Source organism: Mycothermus thermophilus (genome assembly GCF_041956435.1).
Source record: "Mycothermus thermophilus strain CBS 625.91 unplaced genomic scaffold VTJ04scaffold_2, whole genome shotgun sequence".
Classification (NCBI taxonomy): Eukaryota; Fungi; Ascomycota; class Sordariomycetes; order Sordariales; family Chaetomiaceae; genus Mycothermus; species Mycothermus thermophilus.
In genome coordinates, this window is record NW_027191428.1 from 1,037,250 (window position 1) to 1,055,483 (window position 18,234).

The following is an 18,234-nucleotide window of genomic DNA, read 5'->3' on the forward strand; positions in this document are numbered from 1 at the left end:
GGCCAGGCTACCAGAGGTTGTTTGACTTCTTCCTTCATGACAGAGCCGTGGTTAAAACAAACTGTGACACAGGGCGGGCCCGAATTTAAGGTGAACAAGGGTCAATTTAGATCCCTGTCGCGCATCATGCTTCTTGGGATGGCTCACAGACGCCTCCAGAGCACCGGAACAGCAAGGGGTGAAGTATGTATGTATGTACAGACACAATGGTGTCGTTTTGCATTCTTGTGTCTGTTTTTTACACTGCATCATATCTCGTTCCAAGCAAACCATACAAGCATTGGCAGCGTCCCCTAACATCAGTCATGAAACGTTCCAGCGCTGACCTATGTTGCAAAATGATGGGAAAGGGCAGACAAGTGCATGCGAAGACGTGAGGAATAGGTTTTCACTGCGTCGCTGGTGGTTCTCAGCGCTCGACTTCGCTCTCCCTCTTGACGTCTAGACAGATGACAGATCTCAAAATGTCTCACGAAATTCAAACCCAAAAGCACAGGAAGAAGACACGAGGCGCCTTCAACTGGCCCAGGCCGAAGATAAGCTACTGGGATGTCATGTCGTGTTTCGAGCCATAAGGAACAAGCAGAAGTGAGGCACCAATGAGAGAAGTCGGGACATACACCAAGTCGCTGGCGCCTCTACAGTATCACGAGATGGTTGATATTCGAAAAGACAACGTTCCTATGTCTGGATACCACAGGACAACTCATCCTTACGGAGTACATTGCTGAGGTCTTTTGGACGACGATATTGCACGAACGTCGAGTCGAAAACCCAGCGCCCGTGCCCCATCGAGCGAACATTCCAGCTCAAAGAGAACTCTTTTGGGACGTGACATGCTTACCGTTCTGCCCCCCGCCTTCGCCACTCAGAACCCTTCCAGGTCCTTCTCACTGTGCGCTGCATCCAAGACGATGTGGACTATTCCGGATATGGATCCCGGCTCGAGCGGCGGGACCTTTTCTTGGGGCTCTTGTGTTTCTTCTTGGTGCTCTGGCTAGACTCACACCCACCCTCCTGGGTGATTTGCTAGCGTCTTGTCGTTTTTCCTCTCTCGACAAGAGGCACAGGTTCCAGGCACGTTCCAAACGCAAGGGACAACGCCGATTGCCGCCACCGACTGACCCAGGCCAAGAGACCTCCTATCAGCAAACTTGCGATGTCGCGGCTTACTACTACACTAATCCCGCATTAGGGGAGTGAATTGGGTCAAAAGAAACCGAGAGACCAAGAGATAAACTGGAAAAAACAAGAATACAACCCTTTTAGCCTGGAGTTTCCCCCAGAGTTGTCGGCATCTTCCGAACGCATTGAGTATTTTTCCCCTTTCTTTTCTGGGGCTCAGCTGGACCGGTGAGAACTCCCAAGATCAAGGAAGACCAAGCCCCGGCCTAGTAAGTCCTCCTCCGTACGCCAACGGATGAAGAGAAGATACCCACAGCAACCTGCGCCCTCAAGACGACTCGAGGTCTCTCAGTACGTGCTTCATACATGCGTGAGTTGCCTCAAAGGAGAGAGGAAGAAAACTCCCACAAGGCAAATAGTACATACAAAGTGTGATTCCCGCTGCCATCGCCAGCCAGCACAGACCTTGGGGAGTTAGTTGACTAGGTACCTGGATCTGCCATGCTCGGGAAACCACCCTCCTCTCTGTATGTCCTGTACATACATATAAAGCACTCCGGACCAGGCCACCGCCTCACAAGCATTCTCAGGGGCGCAGCTCGGAGGACTGAGATGCGGAGTGACTAAAGAGGTTTCTCCTTCGCTCAACATATCCAGGCAGCCTAGAGTGCGTTGCTGACAAAGACTCTTTCTCGAACTCGGTCAGCTTCAGGCAGGCTGCAAACGCCTGCTCCTTGGCTTTCGCTGTTGAAATCGGATTGTCTGCTTTGCTCCTGGAAGTCCCCCCGGTCTGATGCTAGGTTTCTGAGATCTCACAATTTCTAAGCCTCAAGCCAGCAGACAGACACACAGTGTCTCTGTGTGTGGCTCTCTCGCGCGCCCGGCTCCCACCTTTCTGCGTCCTCTCAGCCCTTCGGCGCTAGCTCACTTCAGGCGGGCGGGCTGCTGCCAGGCGAGCTGGGGGAGGGGAAGGGTCTGACCCAGAAAATTCCCAGGTCCAAAGCTCTTTCAGCAACAGTCTTTCACTTCTCCTCTCCTCTCCTCTCTTGTCTTTTGCGTTCCTGCTGTCTCTCCCACTCGTTGGTCCCCTGGTCCCCTGGTTCCGACCCATCCCACCCTCTCGTTCACACCTCCCTTACCACAAGGACTTCCGCACACCCCCCTTGTCTGTTTGGACAAGACAAAGCAACAAGACAAGGGCACACGCGCAACACCACCAAGGAGCCGCGATTCTCAAGTGCCGGCACCAAAGGCAGAGTTGCTTGCCGTCCAATCTGCTTGACCGTTTTGTCTTCTCACTTTACGGGAGAAGCAGTTCCTAGATTCCATCTATTTCTCTCTTATTGCACTTACAACTCTACGAAGCCGCCGAGACATCGTCAGGCTTGGAAAGTAGGTACAAAACTGTACACACATACCTACTTAGGGAGGGAAGCGCAGGAGAGAACAAGGTGAGGCACAGCTCTAGCTTGCCTTGTCCGTCTGCACGCCTCTTCCCCGACGCCCCTGGTGTCTCGACAGCAGGGTCCCCGGAACACCGACAGCCCTGAGATCCAATAATCGGGGAACATCCAAATCATATTTCGGCCACGGATCGACAACTCCACAACCTTGTTGGTGTCCTAGACCGAGCCTCTGGATTTCTGGGCACCATCACCCAGCTGGGAAGCTCTTTTATACCTCTGGATGCGGCTGCTGCCGCCTCTTCGCCTGGTGGTTCATCCAACGTTGTGGCTTCAGCCTTCTTGATGCCCTGCGACTCTCTCAACTTTCTCGACAACTCAACTCATCTCGGCTGGTGATCCTACCCAGAGACTTCGAAGAGGTTGCGTTCGGGTCCTCGCCTATGCTGGTTGTTTGTCAACCATCACTCCTACCAGACAGCCGCTTGTTGTCGAGACAGAGTGAGAAGAACGACGAGCGGGACGGTTCCAACAACCCGACAACGGCGACAACTACAGGCAGCCTTGTGGAAGATACTTCGTCGATCTCGCCGCCTCCGTGTTCACTGACATCTCCCTAAACCCGCCGCTCCCGGCCACACCACGAGCGAGGATAGGAGCATGGGAGCCACGGCCGTTGGGCCCCAGAGACCACTCCCGTTTCCGGACCCTCAAAGTACGCGGTATTATTCCAGCTACTCTCCTGAAATCATGTCCTCCATCACGAGCGATGGCCGCCTTGGAGCCCGGCCAGGCTCTCCCTTAACAGTAGCCGCCGCTCTTCCGCGGCCGCAAGCACCGGGGCTAGCTTCTGGCCTCCCTTCCCATTCTCTCTCCTCCGACTCAGTATCCGCACGAGACGAGCGTGCCCCAAGGTCCAGCGTTCTGACCGCCTCAGGAGCAGTCTCGGACCCCTTTTCTCCGCCGGCAGGCGCCCACGCCAGCAGCCCTAATCCTTCTCAACCCGGACCATCCTCACTTTACTACGCCGGCCATATGACCGGATCGTGGCCCACGCCAGGGCTATCACAACCCTCGGCGTACACGTACGGCGGTTCCAGCTCGACGGGTCCGGCTTCGGGCCCGCTCGCTCCTCCGCCATACAGTCGAGCAGCCGCGGCCGGCGGCCCATCATACGCATCTACCGCTCCATCGCCGTCTCAACAGCATTTCCCCGGCCGCGGTGCGTCATCCGCGTCTAACTCAGACAGCCATGCCGCGTCACAACCTCCAACGCCATATCAAGAGCAGCAGGGCTTCGCTAGTCCGCTGGGTGTCGGCGGAGCAGCAGCCGGCACGGGCGCAACAGGACTGGGGTCTCCCCTCAACGCTCCCGGAAGCAACCAGCCCTCGGGTCTGAGCCATCCCCTTCTCGCAGCTGCGAACCAAGCCGCTCGCCAGGCGGCATCAACTCAAACCACGACCGGCCCAGGTCAAGGGCCAGCGCCGAATGCAACAGCGCCAGAATCCTCGGCCTACCGTCCACCACCACCACCTGGGGGACCATCAAGCTACTACCCGCAGACCTCCTCTCCCCAACAACAACAGCAACAACAACAAACTTCCTTCCCCGGCTACCCCTCCTCCGCCCCTCCTCCGCCACAATCCCTCGCACCAGTAACATCCTCAGCTCCGTCAGGCCTCTCGCGGCCGTCAGGCTCCATACCCGCGCTCGCCGCAGCCGGAACCGTCCCCAACCCTTCTCCATTAGGCTACTCCACGGCCACCGGCCCTCGCGCCGCAGCCATGGCGGCGAGCCCTTACAGCCCGTACCCCACGGCCGGTCCAATCCTCAGCAACATCCACCATCCCGGCGGCGCGCTGACCATGGTGGGCGGGCCGGCGGGGCCGGCTGGACCGAGTAGCGGAGCCGCCGCGCTGCCGAGCTACAGCCATCACCACCACCCGGGCCACCATCCTCCGGGACACCATCCGCCGCCGCCGTTGGGACACCATCCCGGCCACCATCATCCGCATCACTCGCTGTACCTGCACCACCCGGCGGCGCCGCCCACGCCGCCCGCTGAGAGGCCGTTCAAGTGCACCGAGAATGGGTGCATGCAGGCGTTTAATCGGAATCATGATTTGAAGCGGCATCAGAGGATTCATTTGGCGGTGAAGCCGTTTGCGTGTGAGGATTGCGAGAAGAGGTTTTCGAGGAAGGATGCGTTGAAGGTTTGTGTTTTTGCTTGTTTTCTCTTCCTTTTCTCATATTTCATTCTGGGCGATGTGTATAGGGGGTTGTTTGGTGTTTGATTCCTTTGACCCTTTATTTTGTTTGCCTGGTTGCCTCGGTAGTGTTTAGATGTACTAACAGTCACGCCATCACAGCGTCATCGCCTTGTCAAGGGGTGCGGGAGCAACATTCACGCCTCATCGAACTCGAACAACAATACGACATCAACAAAAACTGAGCCGGGCACCGCCGCGTCGACAGCAGCGAATACCGACTCCAACACCGGTAACAACATCGTCCCGGGTGGTTCGTCAGCGTCAGTGAAGGAGGCTTGAAGCTCAGAGTCGCGCGGGATGAAGGAGATGAAACGTAAATCCATCGCCCGTTGTTCTCGGCCGGAGAAGCTGGCCGCTTGGGAACATGATGCCGGCTTCTTCAGCGCCGCTATCGTCTAGAACTACATGCTTCGACGAGAAGTCTCGAGTCTGAGAAGAACCGGCGCAGAACAACGCAGCAAAAGCCAGCATTATCGACTGTCACTTGACACGCGTTGACAGGAATATGAAAAAGAGGAGAAGCGGGTCTGGTTCTAATCCTTTTTAATTGTTGTCCATTTGCTTCTGTTGTTTATATCTTGATACCACTCGGCGTTTCTATGTATGTTCTACCATTAGCATATGGCGGTGGGATCTCGGGTATTATATCCAACTATCCATTTTGGGTTTGTTTTTTCAGGTAGCGTAGGTTTGTTGGAATGGGATATTGGGCACCTTGGTTCCGGGATCAGGGAATCCAAAGGGGGATGGTTGTTCGTTCAAACAGGTATTGACGGATTGTGTATTTAGGGTCTATGACTGCGGGTGGATCTGGATGGGTAATAAGGGGTTATATGGACTTGTGGAAAGTGGAGTGACAGTGTGTTTTGGAGCTTAACCATGTCCTATCTTATCCTTATTACTATTATTATGCTGTTTAAGTTTCGACGGATTTCAAAATAAGGGATTCTTTGTGTGTATTAATATCTACAAGTCGCGTTTCAACATGGCGGGACTTTTAGACCTTGCTGGTCAGTTCAACTCTGTCTTCTCTATATAGCGCCTGGTGCCGACATTTATATCGTGGTATGTCATGTGCACCAATCCCTTATCCTGTTCTCTTCCACAAAAGGCCTCATCGTCCATTGTCAAGTGGCCTCTCTGTGAAACCGTGGCCTGTTGGACATATTTCATAAGGTGCATCCCAAGAGTGGATAGCTTTTAACAAGAAACTTCTCACACACTACTTCCTCGACCTCATTAAACCCATCCTTGATGAGCTGCCTGGCCTGTTGAAGCTCGGCCTCGCCTCCGTAGTAGTCCTGTTCATAAAGCTCGAACTGTACTCTCAGGCTCTGCAAGCCTGGAAGAAGGGGCCTGGTCTCGGCAATGGTGCGGGAGAAATCGACAATGGGACCAATATCACCCGAGAAAAGTTGGAACTCTGCTTGTTATATGGCGTTAGTGACGTTTCACAGAGGGGGATTGTGGCGGGGAGTTGTCGACGGGGCCAAAGACTAACCGAACTTGCGAATATGCTGGGCATTTGGGCCAATGCTCTTGAGCCTGAGTGGTTGGATTTTTAATTCCAATTAATTCAGGTGTTCATCAAGGTTTGGACGACGGATGGGTTACAGGAGGTGGGTTCGGCAGGAACCAGTACAGAGTGACGCAGCTCACTCGGTCCTGTTCAAAGAACAACACATCAAGGGCAAACGAGAGAAACTTACCAGGCTCCGATGCTTAGACTGCACCATTGCTTCCCGTCCCAATAGGACCACCCGAGAAAGGGAACACGGAACGTGTTGATAGAGTAGAAGCGCTGGGCTGCTTCATCCGCTACTTGCTTGTTGACATACAGGAGTGCTAAGGCGGTAGCTGGGGTCCAGTTCGGGTGTACCCTAGAGAATAGTTTGGAGTAGTGTTAAAGATTGTCGGCCAAGATACTAGACTTTTTAACAGCCAAGACAAACAGGACTGCAGAAAAGACGACGTCTAATTACCATGGTTGAACGCCCCAGCTGGGCTGCATCGGATACGGCTGGAGCAGCACCAAGTCGTAGATCTTGATGCGGATCTCTGCCGGGAGGGAGAGAAAGTACTTGAACTGCTCATGCTGCTTGCCCATTTGACCACAAATGCTGTGTATTCCGTGCAAACTGGGTGATTTGACGTTGGGTTCCAAGATTTCCTTGTGGTCAAGAAGGGCAGTGGAAGCTGTATTAAGCGCTGAGCACTGAGGAGACGGGTGGTTTGGACAAGGCAACAATCCACCCACTCCGACCCCTGTGTGGTGAGACCACGTCCAGCAACTTGTCAGCTTGGAGAGCGGGGGTCGGAGATGGGCTCGGGATACTCATTTAAGGCACAGAGTGTCACTTATGTGTGGTCGCGGTATTTCGTTGCTGGTGTGCCTGAAGAGGTTTAGTACATACGGATGTACATGCTGTCCTGAATGGTGTTTATTAACATCGTGTATTCCTGGACTGACTGTGAACCCCCTGTTCCCCCACCCCTTTTTCCCCCAACAAAAAAAAGTTTAGTCAACGAAGGAACACGCAAACACCTGCTCTCTTTCAGACACAATACTTCCTCAACCCCACTAAACGTGTCGTTGATGAGCTTGGTAGCGCGCTGTAACTCGGCATCGCAGTCATCATAGATATCAGAATCAAGTTCGAAATGTATCACCAAACTTCGTAGACCTGGGAGAAAGGGCCGTGTCTCAATGATGGCAAAGGCGCACTCCTCCAGTTCACGAAGTGTGAGAATCTCGAGGGGAAACTCTGTTGCCCACCGCACTAGGGAGGTAACTAATATCATATGTAGAACGTTGGCAGAGCCTTGCCGAATTTGCGGATATGTTGAGCATTCCGCCCAATACTCTGAAGCCTGTTGCATGATCCCCGCCATTCATTATTTAGAATGGATGCCTGGTGGCTTTGTGGTTTCGAGTCTTGTCGAGGAGAAAAGGCACAACATACCAGGTTACAAGGTTGAACTTACGACATTTCCCGTCGGTATTATAAACCTCGTAATCGAAGTTGATGATCTGAAATGAGTTGATGGAGTAGAAGCGCTCAGCAGCTTCGGCCGCGAGCTGCTTGTTGACATGTAGCAGTGCCAGGCTGTTAACCGGGTCCCAGTGCAGATGCGCCCTAAAGAGTACTTAAAATGGAAGGGATTAATTCAGGAAATTCATCCAGTAAGAGCAAGTCAGGTTGTCTGGCGAGGATTGCTTTCTTACTTTGGTCGATTGTACCAGTCCGGGTCGACGATTTTTGGCTGCAGCAGTACCAAGTCATAGATCTTGATGCGAATCTCGGCCGGGAGGGAGAGAAAATACTTGAACTGCGCAGAAGGCATCTCCATTGTCTTGAACACAGGTGCCGTGACAGGTCGGAGATGAAGCGTTGGATTCCAAGTTTTCGTTGTGGGTTTGGACAGAGCGTATTATCGTGGACACCGGACAGTGAGACTGAGACCGTTAGGCAACAAAACAACTCGGAGCCAGCCCTAACCCTGAGTCATCTCGCCGCCGCCACCATCCCCGCGAGCTGGCTGGAACCCCTGGGATTGGTTAGAAGCTGATGACCTTATCTGCTTGTCAGCGCGGAAGGAGGGGTTCTGTAAAGGGGCGAGCGCTACTCCCGACAAGTTGCTTCGGTCGACATGTGAGCTGGAACGGTGGTGATCTACGAGAGGACGAGGGCTAGTACTCCTGAGAGAGGTAGGAATTACGAAGGGATTGTTGTGGTATCAGTACCGGACGCCGGTTTGGTACAGGCATGTTTGCTGAGGGTTTGTCTATCATAACGCACACCCCTTTGTACGTGGAATAACTCGTTTGTCTTACTACTGTAGCTTGTGTCTGGGGTATATTCCAGACAACAGAATGACACGGGGAGACGGGGTACACCCAGAATGTTTGGGACGTGAGGGGGAGAGATGCTGGAGAACTGAGGGGGGAAGGAGGGACAGGGCTGATGGAGGATACTCCGGCGTCAAGGGGATGGGAGTGGTGGAGAGCGACGAAGCAGATGGTGTAGTTCTGGGTGTTGTGGTTGGATGTTGAGCTATGTTGAAGCTCGGGAGCGGATCTTTCCGGCTGGCCTTCAGCTCCGATGTTGAGATGACTCGAGCAAACGAGAAGCTTTGTTCCATGCAGAGGAGCGGTCACGAGGTGGCTTTGCGCAGGGAGTGTACATACATACCGGGTACATCGCCAGGTCTTCTCTCCATTGAACCCCATCGAGACCTCCTAAGTGGTAAGGAAGGGGGATGGAGGGAAGAAAGTTACTGGTTCGACGGGAGGCAGGCCACTCGACAAGAGGAAGTCCAGTTGGGGCAGTCATGGACAAGATGGTTTGTCAGTTCATCGGAATCGTTAGGTAAGCAGGGAGCAGTTCCTTCAGCCAAGATTTGCGACTTGTGTCATCCTGACAGCTGACTCCCATGCTCACGAGCAAGGAGCTGGATCATGAAAGAGGTGGCCGCCTTGGTATCTGTCAGCATCCACCTCGCAGATGTCTCCTACACAGCCACTCAGACGTAGCTATCCACAGACCTGGAGGGGCCAACCACATTTCGAGGCAGCGTATCCTTTCTGACACACAAACAGACCAAGAAGGCAATCATTGAAGCTACTTGCGGCGACGGATAGATCGACAGCCACAACGGAATAATCCATGCCGAGGATCTGATCACTTCGGCACACACTTCCTCGATCAGCTTCGCGCTTTGCTCTGTAGGTCCTGCAAAGCAAAGGCATCGAGATGCCCGAGAACCGCTGCATTCTGCATGCAAGGTGCTTGGAGAATCGGACCCATCACACCCCAGCTTCTCATCCTTCCCCGGTTTTCCAAGAGATGTGGCATTTTCAACCCCTCCCCGATCAGGAAAAGGACAACAACAGAGTGCTGTGGAGGGACAGCGGCCTGTTTGCTGCTGGGTGGGTCAACGCAGGTAAGTAAGCCACCTTGCCTAATTGGTGGGGAGTGTGCGAAGGGAGAAGAATGGGACGCCAAACATGAGAGGACATCCTGAGAACAGGAGTTGAGCTGAAGTCTGTGCCGGTCAGTGGCAGATATCAAACAGACAGATAGTGGAGGAGGTGGTAAGTGTGCCAGGTAGGGGTTCGGAGCTGAGAATCCGACGAAGGTTTGTGGAGGTTGATCCACCCATCTCTCTTCCCCGCCGCCAGAACTGATGCCCCAAGAGATGCGGGCGGCTTAGGCGCCGCCACTTGACTGTTGTGAGGCTTAGGAGGCGTTTTAACATCGTTCTTGTGGTTCGTACAAGTGCAGGTCCTCGATACAAAAAGTACATACGTCGAAGCGGCTGGGGACATCCAGAGATACCAAGGAAGAATCCGGCTTGAGATGGTGTTTCCACTAATAAAGACAGGTTGAGGTGCTGGTTGAGGTGCTGATACTCAGTGAGCAGTCCAGAATGCCTGGTTTGTGTGATTCCTCACGTACAGAGGCCTCATCAGCAGGCTGAGAGCTCAAGCTCAACCACGAGTTCACGACCCTTGTGAACCACGCTGTCAGTCTAATTCATGAATCTGTCTTTGCGGTTGACAGCCAGTGAGTTCTAGTCTTACCTGTCCACTTAAACACCTCCGAGTAGCTGGTTCTGGGGTAGTTCGACGGCACCGTGTGCAACATCGGCCATTGATGTACATACTTAGCAAACAGAAAAAAAAAAAAAAAAAAAAACAATCTCGGCGTCAAGTAAGTACAAATAGTTAGGAATACCGAATCCATGAACTTCATTAGGATAACATGAGAGCGTCCTATTTTCTTCCTTATACTCTTCTCAAAGAGATGCCCATGTTGGTCAAGAACAGCGACTCTCCTTCAGGACCTTTGCTGACACTCGTGCTCGCAAAGTTTCGAGGGACGGAGTCATGTAGAGAGACCGGAATCTCTAGAGTGCCTCATTCAAGGCCGATCGAAAAGTTCTGTGCATATTGCGTAGCATGAGGGAGAACATTATTCCACGCTCATGCCCCTTCCTGGCATTCGGGGGAATATAAGTCCCTGCGCTGGCCGTCCTCTCCAACAAGCCTCCTCTCAATGGTCACATACCCGAGTGTGGCCGAGCCGTATTGAGAGGAGGTCCTAGATTCGCCAGGCACGCCCACGCTGTAAATCGAAAACGTCCTGGGTTCGACCCCCAGACGTGTCGGAGTAAAAACCATCTTGGGGGTTTTTCGTAACCATTCCACCTCTACTCGACCGGCGCGGGAGTAGGGCTGGGGGTGAGCCTTTTGTCATTCTCTTTTGCCTTTCCAAACCTCCAATTTATACCTGGGAAACGTTTGTTCCGCATTAGTCAGAGCGACTATCTTGAGCTATCACAACTCCCATTGTCGGAAATCCAGCCTTACTTGTCAAGAGACGGAAGATCAAGTGCCTGCCATGATCGTGTGGACCTAGAAGAGGCGCCAATGGATGTGTATCCGGCTCGTCAGGTGCATGTAAAAATGTCTTCACGTGGTGATGCGAGCTGGGAGTAGGGTTGTCGGTGAGGGGAGCAATTCAAGGTACTGTGCCCAGGCACACTGCGCCGCGGTAGTTGAATGACATATCCCAGCCAGGTAAGATGATTCTGGGGTCGAGTCCCATCCTCTGGCAACCAGAGTCCCTGCCTCCTGCACAGTCCCGAGGGTATGGGTTGGAGATTGGAGGCACCTGAGCTGTCATGGTAAAGCAGCGGAGAGGAAAATGGCAACTGCCCAAGTCGTGGCGCTTCTCCGTGAACCGGTTGTTAAAGGCGGTAGTCGACAGGATTGATTCCGCATAGAAAAAACTGACCGGCACTAACAGATGGTACTTGTCGCCGGCCTTAGGTGCGCCTTCCACCCTTCTCACCAGATGTCCCAGAGCCTCCTTTGGACCCGATGACGCTACACTCTAGTTAGTCAGTGGTCTGGGCCAAGGTAGGACCCGGCGTCTAAATAAGCTCGTCATACATCCGGCCCGACGGCAGCTTCCAGGTTGATATGGTCGGGCCGGAAAGACGGCGTCGGGCAGGTCTGCGGTGGACCCGGGCCGGACATGGCAGATCTCTCCAGCGTAACGCTGCGTGTATTGAGATCGATCCATTGAAAAGGTCGCACCATTGTCTAAGTAGCCGCCTGGCAATTGCGGAATTTTGTGCCTCGCACTTGTATACCTACCTAAGTCGATGTCTTCGACCTAGGTGTTTGCTGCTGCCTATGTCGTTGTGTTTCAGTTGGTGCCACTGGACATTGTCTCGGACCTGGCTGGCATCGAATGTAAGTCGTGAATATAGAAACCCAAAGAACGGCAGTTCATAAGCCCGGCTCTTACGGACCCAATGAAAGAAATATGGCAGACATATGGAAAGAGGCCATGTCCAAGCTGCCTGCGACGGGTACAAAACTGCCCGTGTAGTAGGTACCTCCCGTTGTGCCGCATCTCCACGTGCATGCCACTTGCCCGGTTGCGACTCCATCAGCGAGTTCTAAAAATGAAGCGACGGCATCCATGTGCCGGGGAAACACCTAGATCTGGAAGTCTCTTGCACGGAGTCTCGTGGAAGATGTAAGCTTATCTGTCGGACGATGCCACCGTCAGTCTTTCCCAGGCTGAAACAACATATGTCGTGGGTTGCTTCTCTGCTCCTTCCATCATTGCCGAGTTGCAGCCTCCCCCCGGCCGCAGTTCTGGGCCCCCCGCGCCGGCAGTGGAACTGCAGGGCCGGGCTGCCGCGGACTGCCGTGTTGCTCCGCATTAGGGCGAGCAAGTTTCCCATTGTAACCATCCATAGATCGGCGTGCCACGCGGACCGCATCACTGCCGAAGAGCACTTACAGGACTTCGCAGTATTTGAAGGTGGCGTCAGCTCCGTGCCTGATCTTCGGTGCTGTATTTGTTTCATCTGGTCTATCAACACAATTCCCCTCGCTCCAGCGCCAATCCTCAAGTCTCCGAGGACTTTCAAAGGCCTTGGAGGCGGCCTGCAGAAAATAAAGCCTTGGGCTTGGAATTCTCTCACCCCCGCTCGAAGAGTACTCCAACAAAGTCGCTGTTAAATCTGCCCATGTTTCTGCGGTTAAATCAACGGCAGTTGACTTGATAGCCGAGCTCATCAATCCGCAATATATAATCGACATTCACCACCTCAAATCTAACGCCACCCGCATTTTCAAACACCAAACCCGCTATTCATTAACCATGTCAACCTTCCTCCTCCCCCGCCACGACGGCGACCATTCCAGCAGCGCCGCTGCCGCCGCGAGCCACGACCACGGCTCCGGCTCAACATCGACAGCGCCCATCCACAACATGGCCGTCTTCCACTCGTCGCCCGCCACCTCTCTCTTCACCGCCGCCTTCACGCCCCAAACCGACGCCCAGTACGCCGGGACATGCATCTTCCTCGTCGTGCTCGCCATCATCTTCCGTGGCTTGCTCGCGCTCAAGGGCACCTTGGAGCGGCGGTGGCTGGCGCAGGAGCTGGCGCGGCGCTACGTCGTGGTCGAGGGTGGCGCGCGGGGATCGGGCTCCCTGGCCGAGTCGCTGGCGAACGACCCTGAGGCGAGGAAGGCGAACCTGGTGCTTTCGGAGAACGGACTAGAGGAGAATGTTGTTGTGGTGGAAAGGAAGGGCGTGGGAATGAACAAGACCAGGCCGTGGAGGCTGTCAGTTGATCCCGTGAGGGCGCTGGTGGATACGGTGATTGCTGGTGTTGGTTATTTGCTGTGAGTTTCCTCCTACCCTCATGGTTGAATGTTTGTTTGGGTTGACAGTGGCTGACTTGACTTTCAGAATGATCGCTGTCATGAGCATGAACTATGGCTACCTCCTCGCCGTCCTGGCAGGCACCTTCATTGGCACTCTCGGTGTGGGAAGATGGATCTTGCCAACGGAACACTGAGGAGGCACTCGCTGGGAATGACCAACCCGATGAGCCCTCTGTATGTAACATGCATCCACACACACCTCCCTTCGCGGGCGGAGGGATAGTTTCAACAGAGCGGTATGTATCGGGATGGTCATGTTCACGTTCTTCCATGTAGATGCTTAAATTAATACTTCCGATGACGCCTTTAATCTTCAATCATACCCTCACATAAGTACATCCTCCACAGATCGCGGTCCTCTGCGATGGTGTTTCGAACTTCCAGACCCATTCCTACCATTCTGCCACCACTCCCCCATCAAATTGTCAATGAAACACAACGAACGGCATGTGAGCCATTCAAGTTTGCTGTGGCAAGGCTGGCTATTTAGCGTGGGAAAACTTGCTCAAACCAACGCACGCCGCCGGCTCCCGCCGCGGGGGTTCCCCACCTCCGACGGACTGCCAAGCCTCCTCCTCCGACACCCTCCCGGATCCGGAAGCCAGCCCAGATCCCCGGGTCCGGCACTTGACGCGGCCATGGAGGCCCCGTCGTCATGGATCCGGAGGGGGCCCGACGGCATGGAGCCGGGATATTCCATTGTTGGGCAAGTACCAGGATTGAGATTCGGCGATGGAAAAGATGTTTGATTTGGGGCAAAGTGCACACCACCTACCTCCACGGAGTATTCTGCTCGGTGATGAACTTGCGTTCTGAAGGTGCCGTTCGAGTTTGGGCCTCAAAAAACGATTGTTCTGTGAGGGCACCAGGTATCCAATGTGGCATTTAAGTTCTTTCTCTGAGGCATCTGCTGTTGACGACCGGAAGCAAGTCAGTTAATTCGATTTGTTTCCAACCCCCGACCAACAGGACAAGTGTTTTCTCGTCGCCGACATCATCGTGTTGTAACAACACTGTTTCGCACGATGGCCCTTCGCAGGTCCAACCCCAGATGACAACCCAGCATCTTGGAACCGGGCCATTAGCGCCCGCCTGCCCTAGTCCTGGGCAATACCTATCTATATTAAACATCTACGTCTGCCTCTATGCCAGCTAAATACCTACCTTCGTCCTCTCATTGCCACCCCCGCCATTCGCTTGCTTCCGCTGGCTACCGCGACGTGGCCAACTACTACCGTAGAAGCCCAGGACACCTCCTAGCCCTAGTATGCAGTAGTCCGCCTCTTGTTGTACGCCACGAAGAAAGATGGGGTTTAATGAAGAAAGATGGGGTTTAATGAAGAAAGATGGGGTTTAATGAGTGCTGCAGGTGCCATATTCTATACTTGCGTAGGTAGCTACCAATCTTCCTACCCGTAGAAAGAATGCCTAAGACGCGCATTGTTGATACCCACATATCGAAGTGAGGGAGCCGCGTAGCACCTCGCCGACATCCATGTTCCGGACCAGGCAAGCAGAACTCTATACCTGTTTTGACGGGTCAACAACCATATCTGCTCCTGTGCTTCATTCCAGGAGCACGATGTGGCCTGGAACTTGAACGATGGACGTCAGCCGCCAGACCGAGGCGGGCGACACGGTGCTCACCGCCAGTCTCATTGGAAGCGCTATCTGCCTATGCAAATTAATAGTAATAGGAATATCCTTTCGAACTGCATCCGGCCTGGGTCATAGGCCCAAGTATATTCAAGTAGACAACTAATCTCCACCCTTCGCCCACATGTCTGGAGTACATCACTACACAACCCATTTCCCAACCTCGTTCCCCAGGCATGCAAAACAATGAATGGGGAGAATACCAAAACCTAATTCTACACAACAACAAGAACAGGCAACGGAAACATCCTTTTTTTCATTAGTGTTATTCTTCAGTCAAAATATGTGTCGGGCACCCAGACCTCAGATGAAACTGACTCTCCTCACCTTGTACAAAAGAGGCAGTCGTCCCAAACTGGCAACTCCATCGCCGTGTAAGTGGATGGATGGGACGCCCCAAATAGGCAACGACCTTGATTTCACCGGGCATCATCATATGTGATGACTTTTGAGTCAGTCTCCATCAGGAGCAAACAAACGGGTCTACAAGCCGCGTATGGACATGCAAAGACAAATGTGGAGCAAGAAGACGAATGGCAGCAGTTATATCGATCCCCGGCAAATGAGAAACATAATGACGTTCCTGGAGCATTGATGTTGCAGGTCTTGTTTCGGCAGTCCTTCGTTTCATCATCGCAAAACACAGACGCACTTGGTGCATGCTTGTAGCAAAGAAACAAAGCTTAGATTAGCAGTTAGGCTACCGTTAGACTATCGTACAAGGCGAGGAACGCAACGCCAAAGGCCCCCTTTGAAAAGTCAACTAGGGCATTTCGAGCCACCCTGTTTCTCCGAAACCAACACCCTGTCAAACAATCCGAACCCTACGTGACGTATGCCAACCTTATGTGGCTGGCCGGTATCGAGTAGAGAATGGCTGTTTGCTTCGTCCCAGTTCCTGTGGACGAAGACGGGGAGGAGGATTATGGCACGCTCGAGAGATGAGAGACGAAAAAGTGAATAGTCATTCATCCGACCGACCTCTCTCTAACCACCATTCCCGACTCCTAGCCCGGTAAAGAAAATGCTGCCGCATCCACTCATAGCCGATCGTTGAAGTGTCATCCCGATCATAGGCATGCCCGAGATCATCTGTATGGATTGACTGAGACAATCCACCAGATGGTGGCATCTCGAGCATCACGAAGCTGCCGTGCGCCCAGTCATGCTCAAGCCCGTCCGCCCCGTTTGACCCAGGTGCCTTGACAATTTGGTCCCTCGCTCCAGCAACCCCATCCACAGAGCAAAGACATGAAAAGCCCTCGCTAGTTAGTCGTGGCATTCTCTGCCGAAAAGACGTCGCGCGCGCTTGAGAACACCATAATCTCGTCACAAGACCGCAGTGTCTCCGCGAATCCCCGAAAATCGGGACGAGATAACCGCCGAACAGACCGCAAGAGAGAAAAAAATGATAAGTGAGGAAAAAAAAGAGATACCCCGATAGAAACGCCAGACCAAAGAGGCCTCGATAAATCCATCGAATCCCGTTGCGCAGAGAAGTCGGTCGGGAATGTGACAATTCACAGATGCATTAGTAATTGGGTATTTTTGCGCACAAGTTGCGGAAGTCATGATAGAATGTCGACGACATGGCGGTTGTTTTTAAGACTGATGGCCAGCGTGTTGCTGGAGTCCCGAAGGCGGCATGTACTGGGCACCCCGTTGCTGCTGCACGTAGCCATAGGCGAGAGCCTGCTGGGGATCCATCCCAACACTGGGCATGTAGCCGGGCGGCATGTGTCCTTGAGGAGGGATACCAGGCCTGCCCTGCTGGGGTGGAAGCCCGTGGGCGCCCGCGGGCTCCTCGGGGGCTTGGTCGGGGTTGCCCTCGTCGACGCCGTTGTCGCCAGAAGGGGGCTCGGGTGCGTTCAGGCACGCCTAGAGAGAGAACATGTGTTAGGACGCGAATGAGGTCATTCGCGGCGAGTTGGGAACATACCTGAATCAGATTCTTGCCTTCGGCCTTGGTGACCAGTGGTTGCAGCTTCGGGGTGGTGAAGGTGTAGACGAGACCGGTCTCAGACACGACAAGCAGCAGCACTTGGGTACCCGTCAGGACCGAGAGCTCGTAGGCCTACTCAGGGTTTACGTGGTCAGCGAACGGCTACCGAGTTATCCTGTCGAACGACTCGACATGCGACGCGACTTTTTTTTTGCCGCGTGCACCCTCGCGACAGTCGTGCACCAGCGGTCGAGTTGACTCGATGCAGGTGAGATGCCACGAGGCGAGGCAAACAAACGCGCAAGGTGGAGGGATGGCGGAAACGATGATGCAGCGCGCCAAACAAACATACCTTCTTCATGATGCCGGCCTTGCGCTTGGAGAAGGTAATATGGCGACGCGACTTGTCGCTGATGAACTTGATCTCGATCTTGCGGCGCTCGCGACCGCCCTTCTCGTCGTCATCATCATCGTCGTCGTTGGTGCGGGCACGCTTCACGCCGCGCGTGTCATTGACGGGAGCGTTGCCGTTGCCGACGTTGTGAGTCTCGTCGAGCTCGTTGGGAGAGGTTTGGTCGTGCTGATCCGTGATGTCGGCCATTGTTCCGTTTGGGTATCACGAACAACCAGAAATGGCAAAATGGTGGAGATGCTCTTTTGAGCTCTGGTGCCGATGGGCCTAGGCTTGATCTGGTGTCGAGCGGAGAGGTCGCCTTTTGTCGCAGAAACCCGGTTGGGCGTTGCCTGGATTGAGTTTGGTGTGTTCCGCTCAAGGCAGGCGAGGAATTCCAGGCCTTATTTTTTATTTGCTGGGTGATTCCAGACGAGATGCTGCTTGTGGCATGCAGCCCAAGGGGGGTTCCACGTCCAGTCGCAGTGCTTGCTTGCTGCTGACAAAAAAATAGTGCCAGCTGCCGAGCCGGTGTGACGCGAGCGTCCCAACGCGGACTGGTTAAGGTGGTCTGGCAAAAGTAAAAAAAGAGGGAAGTGGACGGGCTGAACGGGTGCTTTGGGAATTGCTGTGTGCACAGCAGTTGTGGGTTCGGAGGATGGGGAAAAATGGAAGAAGAGGATTGATCGGG

At 53.8% G+C, this 18,234-nt stretch overlaps 7 protein-coding genes across 7 annotated transcripts; 2 read left to right on the plus strand and 5 right to left on the minus strand.

Moving 5' to 3' along the window:
* Nucleotides 1-3,278: 3,278 nt before the first annotated feature.
* VTJ04DRAFT_2522 (uncharacterized protein) lies at nt 3,279-5,078 on the plus strand (the record flags this gene model as incomplete). Its single annotated transcript, XM_069360321.1, has 2 exons — nt 3,279-4,742; nt 4,899-5,078. 2 exons carry the CDS (start codon nt 3,279-3,281, stop codon nt 5,076-5,078), a joined length of 1,644 nt encoding a protein of 547 aa, XP_069221043.1.
* An 890-nt stretch (nt 5,079-5,968) lies between these two features.
* VTJ04DRAFT_2523 (uncharacterized protein) lies at nt 5,969-6,906 on the minus strand (the record flags this gene model as incomplete). Its single annotated transcript, XM_069360322.1, has 4 exons — nt 5,969-6,222; nt 6,301-6,344; nt 6,509-6,679; nt 6,782-6,906. 4 exons carry the CDS (start codon nt 6,904-6,906, stop codon nt 5,969-5,971), a joined length of 594 nt encoding a protein of 197 aa, XP_069221044.1.
* Nucleotides 6,907-7,597: 691 nt separating this feature from the next.
* On the minus strand, nt 7,598-8,083 carry VTJ04DRAFT_2524 (uncharacterized protein; the record flags this gene model as incomplete). Its single annotated transcript, XM_069360323.1, has 3 exons — nt 7,598-7,670; nt 7,763-7,946; nt 8,026-8,083. The coding sequence occupies 3 exons, from the start codon at nt 8,081-8,083 to the stop codon at nt 7,598-7,600; spliced, it is 315 nt and encodes a 104-aa protein (XP_069221045.1).
* Nucleotides 8,084-12,985: 4,902 nt separating this feature from the next.
* VTJ04DRAFT_2525 (uncharacterized protein) lies at nt 12,986-13,688 on the plus strand (the record flags this gene model as incomplete). The annotated part of the gene is made up of 2 exons (XM_069360324.1): nt 12,986-13,512; nt 13,580-13,688. The coding sequence occupies 2 exons, from the start codon at nt 12,986-12,988 to the stop codon at nt 13,686-13,688; spliced, it is 636 nt and encodes a 211-aa protein (XP_069221046.1).
* Nucleotides 13,689-16,174: 2,486 nt separating this feature from the next.
* Nucleotides 16,175-16,492, minus strand: VTJ04DRAFT_2526 (uncharacterized protein; the record flags this gene model as incomplete). Its single annotated transcript, XM_069360325.1, has 1 exon — nt 16,175-16,492. One exon carries the CDS (start codon nt 16,490-16,492, stop codon nt 16,175-16,177), a length of 318 nt encoding a protein of 105 aa, XP_069221047.1.
* Nucleotides 16,493-16,539: 47 nt separating this feature from the next.
* VTJ04DRAFT_2527 (uncharacterized protein) lies at nt 16,540-16,782 on the minus strand (the record flags this gene model as incomplete). Its single annotated transcript, XM_069360326.1, has 1 exon — nt 16,540-16,782. The coding sequence occupies one exon, from the start codon at nt 16,780-16,782 to the stop codon at nt 16,540-16,542; it is 243 nt and encodes an 80-aa protein (XP_069221048.1).
* A 30-nt stretch (nt 16,783-16,812) lies between these two features.
* VTJ04DRAFT_2528 (uncharacterized protein) lies at nt 16,813-17,753 on the minus strand (the record flags this gene model as incomplete). The annotated part of the gene is made up of 3 exons (XM_069360327.1): nt 16,813-17,088; nt 17,150-17,284; nt 17,505-17,753. 3 exons carry the CDS (start codon nt 17,751-17,753, stop codon nt 16,813-16,815), a joined length of 660 nt encoding a protein of 219 aa, XP_069221049.1.
* Between the last annotated feature and the right edge of the window lie 481 nt (nt 17,754-18,234).